Raw genomic sequence first — 23,457 nt, forward strand, 5'->3', positions numbered from 1 at the left:
ACAAGTTCTAGAGATTCACAAGGTGAACAGGAGCTGTGATACCTGGGACCCTAGGGGCAGATTATGTTTGTAGAGTGGCCACAAAAACCTGTGATTAGTGTGTTCCATTCATTTTGCTGGTCTGCACAGGAGCCGTGCAGAACAGCACAGCATTCCTTCTGCTTACTGTGGGCTCCTGAGTGGAACTTTTGCAGAAGGCCAAAAGGGTTTCAATCATACACATTATCCAAACCAGAACTGAATAGACTCACATTTTAGCCACAGAAATGTGAGGAACTACTGTTAGGAAAATGAAAAGGCTCTAAGATATAAAGCCAAACGGGGACTTTTGAAAGAGGCAGCTTGTATAATTTCATAATTCTACAAGGAATTAAGGGCTTGATACACTTTCAAATGTTTCCTCTTATAACCCTGGTCTGCATAAAGAAGATAGGTAGGTAGAAAGCAGGTTTTCCATTTAAGAGAAAGCTGAGATTCTGAGATTTATTTTTTTCCTTCTGAAACAGAATGAAAACTTCCTGTAGTAAAATGTGGGGAAAGCAATTTTGATTAAATGAAAAGGTATCATTTTGACAAAATTTGTGTTTTGGTTTTATTTTGATATTTTAAAATTTTCAAAGCTTTTTGTGATATAAGCCTTTCTGAAATGTGTTCCAAAGCTATTTAAAAAATAAAATAAACATGCATCTTTTTAAAAAAGATCAGAATGGTATGCTTTGATCTTTCTGAAATACTTTGCTTTTGTACTAAAACTTAATCATACTTAGTTTCTGCAGCTGCATGAAAATGCACTGGCACAAATATTCAAAATGAGGAAACATCAACTTTCATCTAAAATATTCTCCAGGGAAAACCTGTGACTGATTTCAGTCCCAAAACTAAAACTCTTCGGAACTATTTAGAAGGTAACTACAGGACATGATTTCCATGTAGCTGCCTTGCAGAACTGGGAATACAGTTGTGGTAAGTTCTAAAGCCCTGAAGTGGGGGAAAGAGAAAACTCTAGATGAGAATTAGGTTGGTGGTGTAGAAACTTCCTGACAGGAAAAAAAAAGTAATAAAAGAAAAATGTATTATGGGAATATTATACATATATGCTCATATATGTACAAAATATTACAGTAAGATCATTTAAAATTATTTTTATTTCAGAGAAGGACATGTCATTTAGACTGTTGTCATTTTGGGCTACAAACGAATGAGAGGAGAAGCTGCAATAATAATAATAATAATAATAATAAGAAGAAGAAGAAGCCTTAAACTCAGAAAGTGATGATTGCAGTTACTAGTCTTCATTTTGGAAAAGGAGAAGAAACAGGATGCTTTGTAGAAACAGAAAAATAAAGGCACAGTGGCCTCTCTCATAGTCACAGGTCAGGCACATGCCACCTCACAGAAGGGCTCAAGTGAGATGTAAGGTTTTGGTGGATATTATTTTCAGAGAAGCAAGATCTTTTTGTGGCAGCACCTTCTGCTCGTGCTCGTTGCCTTGTTTCCAGCCTCATGCCATTTTTCCACCTTCTTGGACATGCCAAATCCACTGTGTGTGGGCTCTGCAGTAAAATGGATTAATAGAGCAATCTGGATTTAGAAAAAAAAAAAAGGATAAAAAGCATGGGAGTAGGAAGTAATTTTTGTAGATGCTAAAGAGCAGGAAGTATCTAAGCTGGCATCCTCACAAAGAAGTAGACTGCGTAATTACACTCTCACAAAGAAATATTAAAAAACAAGAGTCATGAGGGAAGAAGATCAGGAAAGAAGACACAGAACACCTGAAAACCAGAAAACACTAAGAAAAAGGCTGAAAGGAAAAGACCAGCATGTGTGAGGATAACTGGAACCAAATAAACACAACATCCCCAGTCCTTTAATTCCCACCCACTCAGGGAAAGAGCATTTTACGCATTCTTCTTTAAATAAGCACTTTGTGAATGTGTCACTCCTGCCCTGAGAGGCAAGAAAAACATTACACTCTGCGAATTAACCAAGAACAGAGTTTGTTTACAACATTTCTTCCAGACTTGTGTTTTCCAGCTCCTCTCCTCACAGCCTCCTCAGCGGTGGCAGGAGGAGGGGGGGAGGCACTGGGCCTCCCTCTCCCCACCAGCCTCTTCCAGAAGGTTCCAGGCCACCATGTTTGCCTTACCTCAGCACTTCCTGCCCCACAGCCCTGCCACAATGGGGCCAGCTTCTGCCACATCGCAGAAAGTAGAAGTGTCAATCACACTTCTGAAGCAAAGCCTTCAAAAGGCACCTGAAATGAGTTCCCAGAGGTGGGAATGGGGGAGCAGGGAGATGCTGCAATGATGGCAGCACCTCAGAGGCTGAGGCAGCAGGGGGGTCCCCTCGGCTGGCACCATGTCAGGCTTTAGCACCTCGGCCACTGAAACCTGAGTTGTCATCAAAATCAACCCACCCCTTAATCTTTTAAGGGAAGCACCATGACTCCTCACAAGCTCACTTTACCCATGCAAGGTAACTACCCAAGATTTCGTAACCACTAAGTTGCCTCTTTCTCCCCCACCGAGCACTGCTTAAAAACTGGCAGAAAAGTCACAGAGGGAAGCACTTGATATTTTGTGCTGTTGTATTTTTTTTCCAGAGGGGTGTAAGCAAGCTCAGAATAGTTCTCTCCACATAAGGTCACAGAATCATTTAGGTTGGAAAAGACCTTTAAGATCACCAAGTCCAACCATTAACCTAACACTGCCAAGTTCACAACATGTCCCTGAGCACCACATCTACATGTCTTTTAAATGCCTCCAGGGATGGTGATTCTGCCACTTCCCTGGGCAGCCTGTTCCAATGCTTCACAATCCTTTCTGTGAAGAATTTTTTCCTGATATCCAATCTAAACCTCCCCTGGTGCAACTTGAGTCCATTTTCTCTTGTCCTATCACTTGCTGCTTGGGAGAAGAGACCTACAACCTCCTTTCAGGTAGCTGTAGACAGCAATGAGGTCTCCCCTCAGCCTCCTTTTCTCCAGGCTAAACAGCCCCAGTTCCCTCAGCCGCTCCTCATCAGACTTGTGCTCCAGACTCCTCACCAGCTTCACTGCCCTTCTCTGGACACATAGAGTTAGAATTGTGGAAATCAATGTGAAATCTTGATCTCTCTGATGTTACTGTAAGACCTTTTGAGTGCCTGGAGAAAAGGAAGCAGCTGGGCTGTGTCAAGTGGCAGGTCCACTTTCCCAGTCTCCCTATCACAACCTGACGGCTCCAACTCCTGCCAGCCGAGAGAGGGGCTGACACACAGCACTGCAGCACAAACGACTCTCTATAAAAAGCTCAATATCGGCTTCGTGTTTTAAAGCCACGTTGTGGTTTCCCCACTCTGAATTAAAACAAGCCTAAAAAGACTCCAGAAGCACACAACAAACCAGCCAGACACTTCCAAGACATCTTTTTTCAGGTTGCACTCACCGCTTATAGGACTCCGAACCGTTGGCTCGCGGCGTGGCTGATTTTAAGACAATTAAAAGTATCTTTTAGCCGTCGACCACAGGCGGTGTCACCGCTCGATCTCCAGTCCTCGGCTTTGCAGTTATAACCCCGCTCGCTGCCTGAGGGACGCTGGGCTCACAAGGACACGGTGAACCCCTCACACGCCCGCCCCTCCCGCCGCTCCCGTGTAGCGGCGCCGCCTCCCCCGCGGCCCGGAGCGTTTCTCTTCCTCCCGGCTCCAGCTGGTGGCCGGTGTGTGGGCCGGCGCCGCACCTGGTCGCGGAAGAACCGAGCAGAGGTTCAGAACCAGGCACCGAAAAAGGGAAAATAAAGAGGTTGTGGATCACTCGCATTTTGCCCGCGGGCAGCTACACTGGCAACTCGAAGCTGCGGCAGGCCGTTTATTCGGTATAACCGTTGCTGCTCCTGGATCTTAAAGGATCTGAGGGGTGTTGGTCAACAGCCGGCTTAATACGAGCCAGCAGCGTGGCCAAAAAGGCCAGCAGCATCCTGGCTTGTATCAGGAATAGTGTGGCCAGGAGGACTAGGGAGGTTATCATCCCCCTGTACTCAGCACTGGTGAGGCCCCACCTTGAACCCTGTGTTCAGTTTTGGGCCCCTCACTACAAGAAGGACATTGAGGTGCTGGAGAGAGTTCAGAGAAGGGCAACAAAGCTGGTGAGGGGTCTGGAGCACAAGTCTGATGAGGAGCAGCTGAGGGAACTGGGGCTGTTTAGCCTGGAGAAGAGGAGGCTGAGGGGAGACCTCATTGCTGTCTACAGCTACCTGAAAGGAGGTTGTAACATGGAGGGTGTTGGTCTCTTCTCCCAAGTAACAAACAATAGGATAAGAGGAAATGGACTCAAGCTGTATCAGGGAAGGTTTAGATTGGATATCAGGAAAAAGTTATTCACAGAAAGGGTTGTGAAGCACTGGAACAGGCTGCACAGGGAAGTGGTGGAGTTCCCATCCCTGGAGGCATTTAAAAGACATGTAGATGTGGTGCTTAGGGACATGTTGTGAACTTGGCAGTGTTAGGTTAATGGTTGGACTTGGTGATCTTAAAGGTCTTTTCCAACCTAAATTATTCTATGTTCTATACCCTTGCACCAAACAGTAGATTAAACGCTGTTTCCTTTTCAGTGGAGAAATTCCTGTTTGTGGTAATTCAGCTACGAACCCAATGCTTTTATGAGCTTTTGACATTATATGCAATAAGATAGTTCAAACCTATATATTTTTATAGGAGATCCACCACATTCCCCAGTAAAGTGGTATTACTACTTCAGTGGAGAGTGGTATCTGCTAGAAAATATACAGGAACACGCATGCTTTTCAGCAAGTATAGCTCCAGACGTGTGCTACTTCAGCAGGTAGACGCATTAATGACTGGTAAAAAACGCATAAATGCATTTCTAGAAATGACTTTCACACCAAATTACTCCACATCAGTCCTATCATTTTTCTGTAAATTGTTGAGGAGGATACTTTAGTATACAATATCTGTACTGAAATTAGGCTTGGCAAGGGATTACAGCAGCTGCAGAATCTCTTTGTTGGACTGAGCATGAGACCCAAGTCTTCTGAAAGATGCTTTAATATGCCAAGACAAATACTAGAGGGATAAAGCTTACAACAAATGGGCCACAAAAGCCAAATTCTGCTGGGTGAGTTAGTCTGGCAACAGCGTGGTAGTGCTGCCACAGCTGGTAGTGGCAATTTGAAGGGTAAAACTAACAGCAAAAGCAAGCCAGGATATGGCAGCCAGAGAAATAGAGACAGGAGGCCAAGGGCTGGCAGTGACATCTGAAGAAGCAGCTGGGAGACACATATACTTCGTTTGGGGACATGGACTCTACTTTCCAGCCTGATAATTAAGTGAACCAGAACGCCAAGAACTGGATGAGTCTGTACCTTGAAACCTGTTGAGGAAACAATTTTAAAGTAATCCAATAAAACCATGCCTTTGACATCTACTGCAGAGACCAGATACCTTTCTTCATGTTTTTGACATAGACTCTACACTACAGTGCTACCATATTGTGAACCAGTAACAAAGTCAAAATATTCCTGGTTAATAAACGGCAACTGTTCACTGAAAGTAACTGGCCGTGAGCTACACACAGATTAACATTACATCTCTCACAGTTTAACAAATACAACCAAACATAGCTGAGATTCTTTTCCTTTTAAATTACAAGGCACCAATTTTATGTAATTCTTAGGACAGAACGAACTTTGGTTTTGTTGTGAGGCTGGAACTTTAGTCAAAGTAAACTTTTAGGTCATTAACTAGCACATAGCACCAACACAACACCCCAGCAACAAATTAAAATCCACACTTTGCAGTTCTGCTCCCTTTGTGAAAATCATCAACAGTGGGCTGCAAGCTTGTGGAGCACCACAGAATAGTAAACCTGCTCTTCAGGTTTACGCTATAGAAAACTCATGCTTATATCCTTGAACTAAACTGAAAGCACAAGGACTAGAAACTGCTTTAAGTTCTAGACATGGGTCTTTTTCCCTCCTCACATTTCACAGTTATTTTCTCAGAAAGAACACTATTTCCCATGTGACTGTACTTTCCAAATTCTGTTGTGATGTGTTTGAAACTGGAACCTCAATAACTAGGGAGATGTTTATGTAAAAGTTTTATTTAAAAAAAAAAAAAAAAAAAAAAAAAAAAAGAGGAATCCTTTCCCTTGAAGATTGATCAACGACACTATTTATTATCCTGTTTCCCCCAAAATAAGACAGGGTCTTATATTATTTTTGCTCCAAAAGATGCTTACTTTTTCACATGTATAGCTGCCTGTACACTATTTCAATTGACTTTTAAAATGAACTATAACTAGGGCTTATTTTTGGAGTAGAGCTTTTATTCTAAGCATCCTCCAAAATCCTGAAAAATCATGCTAGGACTTATTTTTGGGGTAGGGCTTATTTTCAGGGAAACAGAGCAGGTAATTCACAACAGTGTAAGATAGCCCAGTAGTACCAGCATGCACTCCTCAACCCTTGGAAAGAAAAACTTGGCAAAACAACTTATCAAAACGTGTACATAAACAGACAAAAAGACGAATTATAGAAAAAGGTACCCATTTATTCAAGGTATGACAAGGATATTTACAGTATTCATTTGCTCAGAGTAAGATCCATCCTTACGATTTTTAAAGCAGCAATTATAAATTACATTTAAAAGGGGAAACGCTCCAAGCATGTTTCTGTTCGAGATATTTTACAACAACAGAAACACTTTAAGGCTAAGTCTTTTTGACCTTTGCTGCCACCCCCATTTATCTTGGCAAAACTGTCTCAAAGACAACATTACCTCGAGGGATAAAGACTATATTACTTTCAACATACAATTTTGTTCCCTCAGACGCTTTTCACAACCGTTCACATCAGACAGAAACTGACTTTTGATTTAAAACAATGAATTAAATAGAAGTGAGATGAACTGCCTAGATCCTGACATTTCAAAGGTTTAAAAGATCATATACAGCAACACATTAATCACCTCTGAAAGGTATCATCAGCTTTCTTGTTGACAAAGGTACCTCAGCTTACCGAGCAATTTGCTTACTGTCAGAGCTCCGTATTCATGTGGTGAAATCCACTTTTCCCATCACATTATTTTTCAAAAGAGAAGAACAAAAATCTTCATGTAGCTGACTTCTAATGTAAATGATGAACACTGCTTTAAACAGTACTTGATTCCCACAGTACAGGCTAGTGCTCTACCAACACAAGTTGAGTTTCTAAACTGCTGTAGTGTTATTCTCTAGTCATTTTAACACACAACAGATCTATGGGAGCAGTTAAAATTGGTGTATCTCTTGAGGTAGAAGCCACAAGTCATATTAGCCCTGTCTGTAAACTGTAACACACATGCCATCAGGCAAATATAGCCATTTTTTGTCATTTATAAAATAAAACCACTGATTTATCAAATGATATTCATTGTAAATATAATGACATTTTTTTCACTGAATCATTTTGTGCCTGTTTGACAAGGAAGCAAATTAAACATTGGGAATAGTAGATTGTGGCTATTTATACAGTTCTAATGAAAATATAACATCTCATACAAATAAACTTTGTAGCAACTTCCAAAAGGATTGGTATATGAGGATTCTTCTTTACAGGTATTTTGGAAAATACCAATTTTAACTGCATAATAAAGAAAAAACAAACTGTCGTTAAACCTTTAACACTACATAGCTACTTGATATACTACGATTGCATTTTGGTAATTTTTTTTAGGATTACATTTAAGGGAAAAGTTAAATGCAACAGAAACCCCCAAAACCTGCACAAATACAATTTACTTAATGATCACATTTTCTTAGGTGAGGACACTATGTAACTAAATCTATTGAAAGTGCACGATGTTTAACATTCCAATAGAAGCAGAAATGTGACCCATGCATTAGTAGGGGATATTTATTTCAGGTTAGCTAAGAACTTCTGTAACAGCAAAGTTGTTGCTGTGACTTATAGAAGTTTTAAGTTATTTGAAGATAACCGAAGCAACAAGTTACAAAACATATGGAGATTGGCACTTGATCTTTAGTTAGCCCCATTAGCTCAATTTTCTCCCCAGAGACTCACATACACGTAATTTTAAGTTTTCATTTTATTACTGTAAAAAATAAAAGTCAACTCGTAGTTCAAGAGTAAACAAAGAAACCTTAGCTTCAAACTATTTAAAAACACAGGTTCAAATTTGGGTAAGATACATTTTATGGGCTTTATATCAGCACCTTAACCAAATGTAATTTTTCTGAACTAATTATATTTCGCAAAGTTTTCATGTTAGTGACAAGGAGCTACATTCACATCTGGATGCACATGTAATGTAACTCAAGGAGAACAAACTGGAAGGAGTGCGAGTCAATTTCCAGAGTTCCCTGTTGAGCTCTACATGTTCAGAACCGACATTTAAGACTGAAGTTATTAATGATTGACCTTTTGCATATTCCTAAAAGGAAGGCAAATACAATCAACTTACATTTGGCTTTGAAACATTAAGATAACAATGTTTTATTTCAGCCATATATTTACAAAAATGTTTACAACCGAACTGTGTAGGGTTTTTTTGTCATAATACACTTAAAGATGAATAGTCATCTTAACCTTCATGCAAAGACGCATCTCTTGTTACACAAGAAGTTTTCTGCCTTCCTCCCCCCCTTCACTCTGAGGATAGCAAGCAGAAGGTTGGATAAGTTTGGGTCACCCTCAAAAATGCAGGCCTGTTTGCTGTACTGCACTTTCAAAGCAAGGAGGTAAGGTACAGGCACCGTTAATTCCACAATGGTTCACTGCCTCTAGCATGTTTTCCAAAAACAACAAAAATAGTCTTTAACAGTTGTAACAAGGGTTATTCCATGACTTTCACCTCTTCAGCTGAACTCTGGAGTTACTTCCCTAGAAGCATACTTGCTGAGCTTCTTTTCTAATGTATATAGTTGACTATACATTTTTAAATTAAACTGTTATGTAAAGAATGTAACAAGCTTTTCCTTTGTACACAATTTAATCTTTGTGCTGAGTATTCTTCAAAAGGATTTTATAAATAATACAATAAGTTTAGAATCAGTCTTCTGCTCTCTTGTCATTATACCATGTTGTTGCTTTCTCCAACTTTATCTACAAGCTGTAAAAAAAAGGAGACAATAAGTTTTTAAGCTGCATGACATTTATGTACAGTGAAGTTATTCTCAGATAGTACTTGCTACTTGCAGTTAGTATGCAACTGAAAATGAGAGTCCAATAGTACTCACCAAGGTCTTATGATTTAAGTTTGTGAAAATTAAAAATCTTACATTGCAATTGTGTTTCTGCATGACATGTTTTTCTCATATAGACATCAACAGTGCAACATGAGGATGCAACAGAATGAAAAAGGAAATAGAAGAATGCAGATAACACTGCTAGCTTAATGATTAAAACAAAATAATACAGTATCAGCCACACATGCATTAGTAGACCAAGTAAGATATTTCAACTGACCATTACTGTGGATTCTCTTCTGAGCCTACGTAGGCTTTGAATAAAACATTAACAATTATCTTTTTAAAACAAGATTTAACCCCATTGTGATCAAATTAACTATGACCAAGTAAGATCAATTGACAAATGAAACATTCAATTGATCACAAATTATGAGCCAGAACTTGGCCTAAATGTAACGTTGGAATAGATGATCTTGAACACTAATTTTTTAAAAAACAGCCTGTATACATCCTAGTTATACCCCCTATTAATTTTTCAGTAGTAGCTATTAAAACTGTTGCTTTCAAAACTAGGGTTAAAAATGTCTGTGTTAAAATGCATACAGAAATTAGCACAGTAAAAGTAGTTGACTGAAACACCCTAGATTACCATCTTTTTGGTACCTGTTAATTGTCTTAAAATCCCTGGCTATTTGGTTAAGAAAAAGGAAAACTGAAAACACTTGAAAAATACAAATCTTGGTAAATAGCAATACATAGTTTGCTGCAGTGGACTTAATACATATATTTGATAAATGATTATACATCATGCAAGTTTCTGGATTCACCATACCAGTTGCAACTTAAGAGTGAAAAAAACTATTTCTTTTACAGGCCACTTTTCATAAGTATACCCAAATACTACACAAAGCAGAACAGTGTCCTCCTCATTGTACAAACAGCAGAGGAGGCACACAACAGTGGCATCATTCACCTATCTGGTCACCTAGGGCCAACAGTGAAGCAGGAAGCAGAACCCCAGCGTTCTGAGTTACAATCCAGGGCTCTTTCCAGTTCACAGTGCATAAGAAGGGGCACCTTTTGCAAAGGTGTCCTTTTGTTCTTTTTACATCTACCAGTCCCTCACTGGTAGTGAAGGTGATCTGTATGGTGCAAGAACTATACAGGAACACACTCAAAGTCACTGCTCTGAAGTTATATTGCTTTATTTCTGATACATTTCTACTATTACTATGATGATGGAGTAAAACGCAGTACAAGCTTCAAATTTTGCATGAAGTACCGAACACTTACCGAGCTTATACCAGGTAAATTCAAAACATATCCAAGAACTGGAACTCTTCTAATATAGCCAACCACCACAGGAAAGAATCCCCTTCAGGCAAGATATCAGAAGACGGTATTAGTTTTTAAAGTTAAATTACTCTTATGTTTCTAAAAAATTAATTAGGAGGTATTTTTGAAACAAAAATTACATAAAAACTTGTAACTTGTTATCAGCACAATAATTTTACCCAATATATCAACATACATTCAGCAGAGAAAGCAGAAAACCAGGAAAGAAAACACCTCATTTTGAATAGCTGGCAATCTCAGTCAGCTCTTCAAAAAATAACTATAAAGAAAGAATACCTAACTCAGTCAACAGAAATGATACTCACAACTAATTTTTCAAAGTTACCATATATATTTTGAGTTAAGTTCTTCTCACATTATAGGAAATAATATTCTTGCAATGCCAGATGCAAACCCAACTAAATTATGTTAATTTTGAGTAATGCCCTTTGAAACCATGTATGGTAGTCTTTACATTAATTAAAGAAAATTAAGCATGACAGGATTGCATTTTTATGTATTTCACAAATTTATGTCAAGTCAGGGGACATTGCTTAGCATAGCTGCTATGGTGTAGCCCCCTGCACTGTCCACTCTATCTCTACAGCAGGAAAACTAATTTTCCACGGCAGTATCTCAGCTGTTTGCAGTCAACTGCAGCAATTCAGCTGGTGGCGGCATTCCCAGTTCTCCTGTTGAGCTATACATTCCCTGCGTAGAATAAGGATTAAGATATAATGACACCTCAGCCACAGTGAAACACTGAAGTTTCACAAGCCGTCATTCCCTTTACAACAATGGTAAGAACTATATGCTGGATAATATAAATTCCAGCAAGTTTTTCTTGGTGATCTTCTTTTTTTTAAAAACTAGATCATTGAAATTGTGATGCAGGGCACACAAACCACTTCTAACAGATTAAAACAATCGGTGTAGCTAAGAATAAGGAATAGTCAGTACAGGAAGAATGATATTTTTAGCCATAACTTTGGATGCCTGTAATTTGAACAAAGCTCCAAAAGCAGCTGAGAGACATTCTCCCATAATAGCCTACTTCAGTGAATGCAATCTGAGCACGTGAAAGTATGGCAACAGACTAAACCTCTGATGGGAAACTTGCGGCAGCCTGTTAAATAAAGACAAGAAGGCAAAGACATTCTAGATTTGAACCAGAGTAAAATAATAGTCTCTCTCACTTCAGATCTAAAAAAAACCCAAAACCAAACCAAAAAAACAAACCAAACCACACCACGCCACCACCAAAAAAACCCCAATCAACCAAATAACAAAAAAAACCCAAGCAACCAAACCCCTTTGCAGTCCTGTAATTTGCTTAAGTGTTCTTGGTCACCAGCACCTAATTGTTGCTTGGTGGATAACAGGGGCTCTGCAATTATTGCTACAGGGTGTATAAAACATGACTGCGTAAAGGTAGTCTAGATATGCAAGATAACCTACAAGTAGAGATTCTAACAGTGATGTGAACACCTAGTGGAACTGGTTTAATGGTATAAAAACCAAGAGACCAAAAAAAGTAAAATGCAGTGTTTTACATTTGTGCTGCGTTATTTTGAGTTGAAGTAAGGTTACTAGAACTGCTAAATTGCTCTTGATAAATATAAAGGTTTTCCATGTAAAAGTCCTGGTAACCCATATGACTAGAACCATTACGATATACAGAAATACCCATCCTTACAACATACTGCCCTAAGAAATGCAAAGTGCATAAGCTGATCTGATATGCCTTGGTATTAAGAAAATGATGTACTTCACAGACCAATTATAACTACGGAAGTTTTCTGTTATGCAACCAAATAGCAGGATCCTGAAGAATCATGTAAAGTGATGCTTGAGGAAAAGCTCCATTTTTAACCTCTTCAGAAAAGAGCAAGTTGTCAAAAACACAATATGGTTGAAATTAATAAGACTGGAGCAAATAAAAAAAACTTGTTTGAAGTAGTAACTAGCTAACACTGTGGCAAGAGATTTGGATTCTAAGAATGATTAAGCACTAGAAAAGATGGTCCAGGGATGTTTTAAGTTAAAGCAGATCAGATAAACATTCAAACCTGGAATTATCTATCCTTCACTGATACTCTTCTGGCTAAGGGATGATTCTAGTGACCTTGCCATAACTACCAAACTTCTATAATTCCTTCAATGTTCTTTTACCCTGCTAGCCCCTAGCTGGCACCAATAGATAATCCATAATAATACCTGCTTAGACATAATGATTTATAATTCTTTCTAGATCTTTTAAAAGGAGAAGCGTTTGCTTGGAAACACACTCTACTTGCCTTTTCCTCACTGAGTAAATGCAAGCACTACATGCAAGAAGCTACAACATATTCAAGGAAAATACTGTGCTTTTCAAAACACTTGCAGTGATAGTATTCAGAATAATGCAGAGTAGAAGAGGCATAAATTAAGACTGCAAAATTGATTTTCAGAAATTCCACTGTCTTCAATAGGAGCCAAGTTAAGATTTTTTCAAAAATATTTAAACATTTTATCTAAACTAGTTACAAGATTAACATACAACTTTACTGAGTGGAAAAAAGGAGCATCATGAGAACAGAGGTTTGGTTTTGATTATTTAGCCAGCAGCTGAACACTTTGAAAATATTTTAGGAACCTGTTATTATACTAATAAACATTAATGGATGAGTTTTCATTTGAACAGAAGTCCAAGAATAACTAAAAGCCTCCATTTCTTACCTACTAGTATATTTTGTACTTTGTTCTATATTAAAGCATGGAACTATAGCCACGGAAATAAAGATAAAATACATGCAGTAATAAATCAAATGCTTTCACCATTAAAATTGCATTTTCCAAGCAGTTAAATGACACATTGAGAAAGCTGTAACATGTCTAAAGATTGCTGTTTGAAAAGTAAGAGCTTTCATCTTTCCTTAACTCAGTCCAGATAATGCCAACCAAAACCAGCAGTTCTGACTATACAAAGGTTCAAGTGTAATGAAACATGACAGAAAACATCTTTTCACTGGGCTACCATAGCAATAACATTGCAAGGTTGCAAACATAGGATGTTTGTAACCAAATATTTTGTACCATTTGTTAAAGAACAAACTCCCCACAAAAAAAATATTAAGTATCTAAGTTGCCTTTTTTAATGAGAGATTATTTAAACTTTGCACTGCTCACAATTTGGGCTCCCAGATATTTTAAGCTTTACAGTTTTTTGGTTAGACATAAATATTACCAAAGTAAGTCTGGTGTACGACTCACAAACATTAGCAGATTTGAGTCCTGGAAAAATACTTACCAACTTTCCACTTCTTGCAAACAGAAGTCAACAACTTTATATTATAACTATCAGAAGTGAAGACTTAAAGGATGCCACTTTGTCAGCGGTAATGCATCAACACTAAACAAATACATTTATTCCTAAATACACCAATACAGACAGGTATTTTGCAGCAAGTCTTACCTGAATAATAGGAAGAACCCATAAATCTCAAGGATCATTCCTATTAAAGGCCAACCAATGAGAACTATGAGCACACCACCCAGGAAAAATCCTGTTGCTTTCATCTTGTGTTTTTGAAAGAAGAATCTAAATGTTCTTTCTAAACCAATAACAAAAGACAAGCCAGCCACAAATAAAACCTAGGATAGACAAAAAACAACCAAAGAAAGAAAAAAAGCTCATTATATTCCTGAGTTTAGGATGTAAATATACATACATTCTACAAAATTAGATTGCATGTCTTGTACAACTTTTCTAATACCAAAAGATAAATGATAAACAATTTACTAGTGATTTTATTTTGTAAAGTCCATCTTAAAGCATTTGTAGCTAGCATTCAAAACCCTTCTCTAAGCTGCTTAAAAAGTAACAAACACACACAATCATGTTAAAAGATCTGATGACAACAGTTATCTCTCCTGTAACATAAGCACAATCTCAAGATTATAGATTAAATTTAAGTTTTATATGATATTTTATAAACCACTTTCTTACCACCTCTTCTTCTTTCTGATATCACTTTTTTCTTAAACCTTCTGTAAGGATACAATACCTTCTCTTGCATTATCTTTGGTTACCACATAGCCTATCATTATCTCTTCCTACATATGTTTTCATAATTTTCCCTAAACAGGATCTTGTATTTCCACCTTACATGAGGAAAAGAAAAAAAATAAGTTTTTCTTTTTTTTTTTTTACTCTTCCATTATATACTTTATTGATGGTTCAGAACAAAGCCTCAACTAATACCCTCAAATTCAAATATACACCTTCATATTTTCCTTCAGTGAATCTCCTCAGTACTTGACTCCGCTGCCACAGAATGAAACTGATCAGTTTTGACTACAAACTTTTAGGCATCAGCAAGAGAGGATGTAAACCTCTACCAGGCTGTGCTCCTGGCTGGCTGGCAAAGCTGACAACAGCAGAGGCACAGAGATTATCACATTTGGAAAACACCCCGTCATTTTATATTTACTTTGGGTTGGGAATTTCATGTGCCAGAACCAGGATTTATTTTCTATCCTGCTTAAAGTGAAAACTGATTTGGTAAAAACTGAAGATATTAAATCTCTTTACTATGAATGGTGATCAGCTCTTCTAAACCCAGACTATCAGGAATTTGTACTTCTTTCTTTCTGCATAAATCACAGCCAATCTACATTTGCCAGCTTATACAGAACACTTCACTATTCTTATCCAAATATATACTTAAATTTGACGGTTATCTTACAAGACTACAAAAAAGAAAGTGTTAGTAATAACAGCCAATTGCAGCATAACAACTGTTGAACAAGCTGCTTCTTGTCTCACCAACATACCACAGGCCTGACCTGAAGGTATGATGTTTAGATTCATGTGAGCTGCTCTAACATTCATGAGAAAGATTATTCACTCAGATCACTAAGCCTCGCTCTTACTTTATACCACAATGTGACAGCATTTTTGTGAACCAGCTTCAAATTGATAAAACTGTTCTATTTTTAGTTTATTTTTAATATATCATTTACTCAATTCTAAGCAGTGCAGAATTTAAGACTAAACAGAAGACACTTACATTTCCAATAGCCAAAAGAGCTTTGTCAAAGAACAGTATCATTCCAAAGAAAAGGAAAAACACTCCAAAGCCTGTAAGTCCCATTCCAATCTCTGAAAAAGAAACAAATTTAGGCATATAACAAAATACAGTACCAGGAAAGACTCATGCATAAAAATTGTGAAACTTAGAACATCCTATCTACAGACATTTTAAAATTTATAGAAAAACTCAGCCTATTCTATGACCACCTGTGCTAGTTTGACTGAAATCTAGTTAATTTTCCTTCACGCAGTTAGAAACCTTTCTTTTTCATAGCTAGCATGGTCATTGTTTGGATTTAGTTTGAGAACAAGAAGATAACACCCCAGGACAGAGCTGATGTTTTTAATTATCACTGTCTGAAGCTAAGGTCTTACTGAGAGCTCTGCCCACAGGTGTGAGGCAGCGAGGAAGGGGGGCATGGATGGGGCAGAGCTTGACTGACATCCAGGCTGAGCAATAGGAACATTCCATGCTATTAGCATCATGCTTCATACTTAAGCAGAGCCAGAATCTTCCACCTATGTTGGAGCTGGGACAGACACAGATGGAGAGCTGTTCTGGTTCTGGTCTGTTTCAGGGGAGTTCTGTTTGGGAGGTTCTTTAATTCGGCCTTTTGCCATCCTGCCATTTGTAGAGGCCTCTGGGCCTTTCTGCCTTTTTTCTCGCTCTGGGATCGGCTGTTCAGGAGCAGGTGCTACTTCCTGGGACTGGCTGCTCGGAGTTTGTGAGGAATTGCATTGGGAATCTTTTATTTAATATTCTACTTCCATTTTATATATTTATTATTAGTAGTAGTATATTAGTGTTATTTTGTTATTTTATTAAACTATGTTTATCTCAATCTACAAATTTCCCCATTCCTTTTCAATTCGCTTCCCTATTCGAGGATGTGAGGTGAGGGAGGGAGTGAGCAGCCACCACAGTTATATTGCTAGCTTGAGTTAAACCATGACATCCCCTAAAAACTTATCTGGGTGTACAAATATACTAAGTCTTGTAGACACTAATTGCTTCAATGACCAAGAGAAAGCTGCTTATCAAAAAAGCACATATTTGGGACTATATACTGAAATTGAATGCAAAAAAACCCAACAAACCCAAACATGCATGCATATATACATCCAGCAAAGACAGCCTTTTGATTTACTGCTAGTATAGAGAAAATGATTGTTTTGTGAACAGATAATGAAACTTTGTTTTCCATTTGCAACTCTCATCCCACTGAATTTACTGCAATAACATAAGTACCCTGGTCCTTTCCATCCTCCTGAGACCTCACATTCCACCTCCCAAAAATCTTGCATAGCATTCCCACCTCCCCCAGCTTCTGGATTAAACACAACTCAGATTAATGCTGTGGCTCTTTCCAAGTTACACACACACTGATGGCTATTAAACACTAGCTTGGGTCTCTAGCCAGTTGCTAGTTTTCACAAAACTAGTAGATACTACATCTCTTTGCATTCTGCCTGTCTATAAACTTTGCTCAAGAAATACTGGGAAAGCAAGAGTAGATAGAAGGTTTGTTTGAGAAACTGGGCTAGATATGTCAAGCTACAGTTACAGCTAGCATTTGACAATAGCCTCTAAGGCTACATTTATATAGTCCTAAAATTATATTTGACCCTTTGAAAGCAACTGCGAGGCTGATGAGGCCCCTGGTGAAAATGAGTTTGACTCCCCTGCTCTAAGGTATCTTGAAGACCATACTTTGAAGTACATCCTACTTTTAAAATTAAACTTCTGAGGCCTTCCTTTGACCCTCACACAGAGTGAAGGGGAGAGGAATAACAGGAACGACAGCAACACAACCACAAAAATCCTCACATTTATCCATGCACTCACCCTTACATTACTGCTATTGCTGTGAACAGAGAATTTGGAAACCTAGAGGATACAAAAATACCCCACAACCTCAAGCCACCAGCTGGCAAAAACAGCTGTAATACAATAGACAGGCTGGCAGACCAGTTTGTGTCCCTGTCTGTCTATTTATGTATCTTGAAGATCCCAGTAGTTTGGTATAGCCTAGCCTGAAACAAACAAAAAACTCCATCCAAACTATCACAGCCTTCACTGCTACTGTTAGCCAGATCTACCTAAATGTATTTTAGTTATACTTTTGACTGCAATGTAGATCTAGTTGATCATTTACTGTTGCTTGACGGGGCTCAGGAGTAAAGCAGTATCATTCTGTCTATTTCAGAATTTCCATTTAGTTATTGCAAAAATATTTCAAAACAGCTCAAAGAGACTTGTTATAGCAACATTCAACTTTCCTAACTCCTGTAAGGGGCTCATCTTTCCGCAAGGTTGCAGACCACATGGTGTTAAATCTGTAGTTCTATCATAGAATATCGTTTGCCATTTTAAATTTTTGCTATGAGCACTTCAACCAGCCAGAACTAAAACTACTAAGTAACCTGCTACAACTGATTTACTGCAGACATACTCAATACTTGTTTACACTGAAAAATGGAATTGCACGCTGTATTTTCAGTGAATCTGCTGACTGAAGGCAATATGGCAATTGCAATCTGCCCTCTTCTCTAGTACTCTTTACTTTAGAAGAGTAGAAACAATCTGCATTCTGGAAGGAAAACACTTGGAGGCAGGATTCCAAAGGAATGTACCAGCTGCCAATAAGATAAATATGCAGTCATGGGAAGTACGTATTCATTCCTCCCACAGACACAGTACAAGGCAGGGATCTAGCAATAAGGCAGAAGCCAACTCCCAACAGCTGCTGCAATATTACTACCCTGACACTTCCTCTGTATTCACTTGAAACATGTTTGTAATCACCTACTCCTACAACAGATTCATATTCAACTTAGAAGTAAATGATATTCTCTGTTTAGTGGAGGGGAAACACCACCACCACCACAACAAAAAAAAACCCCACAAACAAACTAAAACAAACACCAAAACCCAAACCAAAAAAACCAAACCAAACCAACAAAACCGAGGAACATCATTCTCACAGTCTCAAAATTACTGCTAAAAGAAGACGAGTAGTCCAGGACTATTATTTTCTACTGCCAGTACCTCAGTAGAAGGTATTACTGACTTGATTCATATCAGAATTTGGAAATATATTTGACTAGCACTCTTGGGGGAACAGGAAAAAAATTTGTCATTTTCTAAATAGTCTTTGCAACAATAAACTAGGAATTTTTATAGATTACATAAACTATTATAAAATGCTTTCTCCTGCAGCAGAAGAGGCTTCCCATATTACTCAAATACAACATTCCAATGCCCAGAAATGCAGAAAACACATACTAACCACGTGGCATTTATTCTGGATTTTTAAAAATTATGATGATTTACTGAGGAGGTAGTACTGCTTTCTCAATATTTCTGCAGAAATCCTGTAAGCTGTGTGTGAGTACTGCAGCACTGTATCAAAACAGTTTAGTAAATATTAAGACTTAAGGTGCATTGCTTGCAGAAATTCAACACAATGCACATCCTCTAACTTTTGCGTACAAAAGAAGAATGGAATAATGCAATACAGGCTCTGAGAAGACAAATATTAATGTGGTTTGTAGGTTACGAAAAGTTTCAATTTTTAATTACTATTTTGCTAGTAGTATTTCTAGTGTTGAAAAATTAATTTGTTTGGGAAAAACTATGTGCACTGTTCCACAATTACTGGTGTTTTATAAGTCAATTCAATGAATTATTTAAAAAACAGTGTTCTAGACTACAACTGCAAATTTTGCTTTCCAAAGACCAACAGTGGTCCTCTCCAGGTATTTATCATAGTACTTCACCACTGACTCTACAGCAAACTCCATATTTTTACAGACAGCAGTGAGTTTAAAGATATCTGATTAAATATCTTCAGAATTCCAGAAAAACTGTGGAAAAAACAAACCTAAAACCCCCTGAATTCCACTAAAAAAACCTCCTGCATTCCATAGTACTTTACTTCCTACTCTTGGCTCTGACAGTTAAAACTAACTTAGTCAGCATTGGAATTAGCTGAAGATCCCAATTGAGGAACTAAGAAAAGGAAAAACAGTGAACAGATCTTTCTGATTTATTTTTTTTTCCATTGAATAGTCTGGAAAGGAGGGCAGAGGAATGGGAAAAAGCAAAGCCCACGAGGCTTTAATCAACCAGAAATCTAGAAATTAACTCCAATGTTTAGTACCCATCCCAGTAACAGCACACAGCACCTAAATTTCTAAAGAAATCATTCACCTCGAACGCTGCTAGCTTGCTCCTGTTTTTCTGCCTGTCTTCATCCTTGGCCTTAACTGGGTCTCCAGTACCTCTGTTTTCAGTATCCTGCTATCAAGTTAAACTTAGTTCTTTTCACTTTATTTTCTACATCTTTCACACCCTTCTTCATAACTGATGCTATGGTGCTTATCAAGCATACCCATTGCCTTTCATGGAAAGCAGGCGATAAAAGCATCATATGCGAGATGTTCAACTTAAAGACTTAACATTCTCCTCTACCTTGCAGTTTAAACTCTTATGAAACTCTTTACTTTGATTTCCTTGTATTTTCCCTTTCACAATATCTATTTCTAAGTATTTCTATTCACCGAAAACAAAACTACAGTCACACACAAATACTTCTGGTTTTTGCTTCACATTGACTATCTGGTCCCCACCTTAAAGCCCCCTCAGTGTCACCTGCAAATGGTCAGCCAGATTACACACTGTAAAGCCACTAACATATAAGTATGTGATTCCAAACCACTACGGTCCCCAGGGAGACATACTATAAGACTTTAGCTAATTGTTAATTTTGTTTACTGCTCAGCTTCCATTCATTCTCACCATGGTCACACCACAGCACCCCTGCCAGCAAGGACGAGCTCACAACACTGGATGAGCGTGAGGGGCAGGGGGAGGATCAGCCTTGCCGAGCACTCCTCCATAGTCCTGCAGCCCATCCCAGCTGCCGTTTAACCGAGCAGCTCACTGGACTGCCGCTAGACCTGAGCCCAGCGCAGTTTTGACAACCCCTCACAAGGTAGCGAGCCCAACCACCGCGACCAGAATCACAAAATGTAAGGGATTGGAAGGGATGTCAAAAGATCATCTAGTCCAATCCCCCTGCCAGAGCAGGAACACCTAGATGAGGTTACACAGGAAGGTGTGCAGGCGGGTTTGAATGTCTCCAGAGAAGGAGACTCCACAACATCCCTGGGCAGCCTGTTCCAATGATCTGTCACCCTCACTGTGAAGAAGTTTCTTCACATATTTAAGTGGAACCTCCTGTGTTCCAGTTTGTACCCATTGCCCCTTCTACTATCATTGGTTGTCACCGAGAAGAGCCTGGCTCCATCCTCGTGACACCCACCCCTTATATATTTATAAACAATAACGAGGTCGCCCCTCAGTCTCCTCTTCTCCAAGCTAAAGAGACCCAGCTCCCTCAGCCCTTCCTCATAAGGGAGGTGCTCCACATCCCTTAATCATCACCAGGTGAGCTCCGCCCGCGCCCTCCCCTTCCCACCCGCAGCAGGTTTTCGGCCGGTGCCCGTCGGGGACCGCCACGGGGCGGGAAGCGGCCGTGCCGACCGCTCCCCCGCGCCTGCACAAGCCGGACCCCTCCTCGGCGCCTCCCGCCCCCGCACCAGGAGCCGCCTCTCCGCACCGCGCTCAGCCGGAGCGCCGGGACCCCAAGCGGGCGTGGGCAGAGGGAGGAGACAAGCTCTCTGCACAGCAGCTCGGGCCGGCGCCCTGAGCCCCGATCACTCCAACGCTGCAACCGACGCGCCATAGAAGCGCAAACAAAGGGCGAGGGCCTAGGCGAGTGCGGGACCGGCGGACCAGGCCCGTCCCGCGCTGCTCGGCGGCCACCGGGATCCCTCACCAGCCCCCCCGCTCCGCAGCTCGTCCGTCCCCAGCCCCACGGCGGGCGACCCTGTCCCCATCTCCCAGCGCGGCCTGGGGGCGGTGCTCACTCTGGGTGTCGGAGAGGGAGATCATGGTGGCGGCGGCGGGGCCGGCGGCGGCGGGCGCGGGGCAGAGAAGCGGCGGCTGCCACAGCCACGTCTTCCGGAAACGCGCAGCCCCCTTCGCTTCGCCGCCGGCTGAAAGGCGGCCGCCGATTGGAGGGCTCGGTGCCAATCAGCCGCCGCGTTGTTCGCGCGGCTGCGCCTACCTCCCGACTCCCTTCTCAGGGCCCGCCTCTCCGCTTTCGTGAAAGCAGACGGGAAGCCTCGCAGAGCCGCTGCTGATTGGGCGAGAGGGCGTGCGCGTGGTCACTCTCGCGCTCACTCCCTCTTGGCGATTGGCTAAGGGAAGCCGGCAGCGGAAGAGGCGTAGCCGGGGGGGGAAACCGGCTGTCTGTGTGGGAGCGGTGCGGTGCTGGCAGGCCATGGGTGCTGAAACGGCCCGTGTAAATATCTATCCCTGCGGTTGGTTTGTCTTTATTTTTTCTTTCTTAGGGAGTTTTCTTTAAGAAGGTTTCATGGAGTTTTATGGCCAGGTAGGGGGATTTTTTTTTACCCCGTTAAATGACTGCTGAGGTGACACCTAATGCTTGTGCATTAGTTGTTGGTTTTATGCGCTAATGTCAGTGTTCTTGGTTTGCTAATGCTCTATTAACATCCCTTTTTAGAGGTGGAGCTGAAGAGGTTTAATGTGGAGGCTGGATGGAAGCTGAGGTAAGGAAGCTTCCAGTGCTGGGACACTAATTTAGATCCGTGCGGGGTGGAAACGGACGATGGTTACTAATCTGTCCGGTTTAGGAGTGTTCATCATGTATCTGCTTAGAGACCTCTTTTCCCCCACTCTTTAGAAAAGACTGTAATGGGATGAATACACAGGAATTCAGCTGTTTTTTACAGTGGTCTAAAACAGCCTCGTGGGCAAGATGCTTCTACGTGCTGTTTGTCTGCTGTGGTTTATAAGCTATGAGTTTATTTTTATTCAGTTTCCTAGGAGCTGCCTTTTTGAGGAATCAGGTGGTATTTGGGGGTCTTTGGTGGCAGTAATGGTATAGAATCAATTATAAGGTATGTTGTGCTGCTCCTTCTAGAGATGAGAGCTAAATTAAAGACCTGTGGACCTTTAGCAGCATATAGGGAAACTTTCATAGGTGATTTTCATTCTCTTCCCACTGCTTGGATAAGAAAGTGGCTTATGTTTCCTGAGCTGTCAGGCTAGTGGTATTTGTGAGGCTTGTGTTTACTGTAAGGAACAGAAGTAGTAGATTGCATTTGTTATATGCCTGTTCCATGTCTACTGATTTTTATGGATGTACCTGCTTGCTTTGAACTGTGGGGAGACTAATATTTCCAAATATGTTTGTGCAAGTGGCAGGTGGTATAAGGACAGAACTGTGTAACTTGAATTATGTGGGTGACCTTGGCACTGCTGAGTTATCTTATACAATAATCAACTTATTTTTAATTATAATCTCTTCTGGCGAAGTCAGTATTTTATTCACCATTGTTTATAAATATATGTATTTCACCTCCATTTATAGGAAAACAGTAAACATTTCTTGTGCTAGAATCAGCTTGTTCTGCTGAACAAAGAATGTCGCTCAAAAAATTAGCCAATAAATAGCAAAGTTCCTCTCTCTGATCTAATCAAAACTAATTCCCCTTCTCTGAACCATATACCTTTCTACTTCCTTCTAGAAGATGCTCTAGGTGTTATGGTGGTTGCTTTTCTGGGTGGAGAGTATAATCTGTTCAAACTTCTTTGTAAAATACTCTTTGAAGAGATGAAAAAAAAAAAAAAAAGATATGTTGAAGCTGAATGAATGACTGGTCTATATTAGACCAGGCCTCGTGGAAAATTTATGACCTGGTCAAAATTTGCTTGGTTTCATTTAGAAGGCTGGTGTGCTATAGCCTTAGGAATTGGTTGTGAGTTGGT

General features: G+C 39.9%; 1 protein-coding gene across 1 annotated transcript; it reads right to left on the bottom strand.

The window, feature by feature from the left end:
* Positions 1–6,995: 6,995 nt before the first annotated feature.
* GOLT1B (golgi transport 1B) lies at positions 6,996–21,652 on the bottom strand. Its single transcript, XM_080353629.1, has 5 exons — positions 21,531–21,652; positions 15,574–15,665; positions 13,977–14,155; positions 10,481–10,562; positions 6,996–9,108 (listed from the first exon to the last, which is right to left on the bottom strand). The coding sequence occupies exons 1-5, from the start codon at positions 21,553–21,555 to the stop codon at positions 9,070–9,072; spliced, it is 417 nt and encodes a 138-aa protein (XP_080209755.1). The 5' UTR covers positions 21,556–21,652; the 3' UTR covers positions 6,996–9,069.
* Between the last annotated feature and the right edge of the window lie 1,805 nt (positions 21,653–23,457).

Source organism: Nesoenas mayeri (assembly GCF_963082525.1).
Source record: "Nesoenas mayeri genome assembly, chromosome: 1".
NCBI classification, from domain to species: domain Eukaryota; kingdom Metazoa; phylum Chordata; class Aves; order Columbiformes; family Columbidae; genus Nesoenas; species Nesoenas mayeri.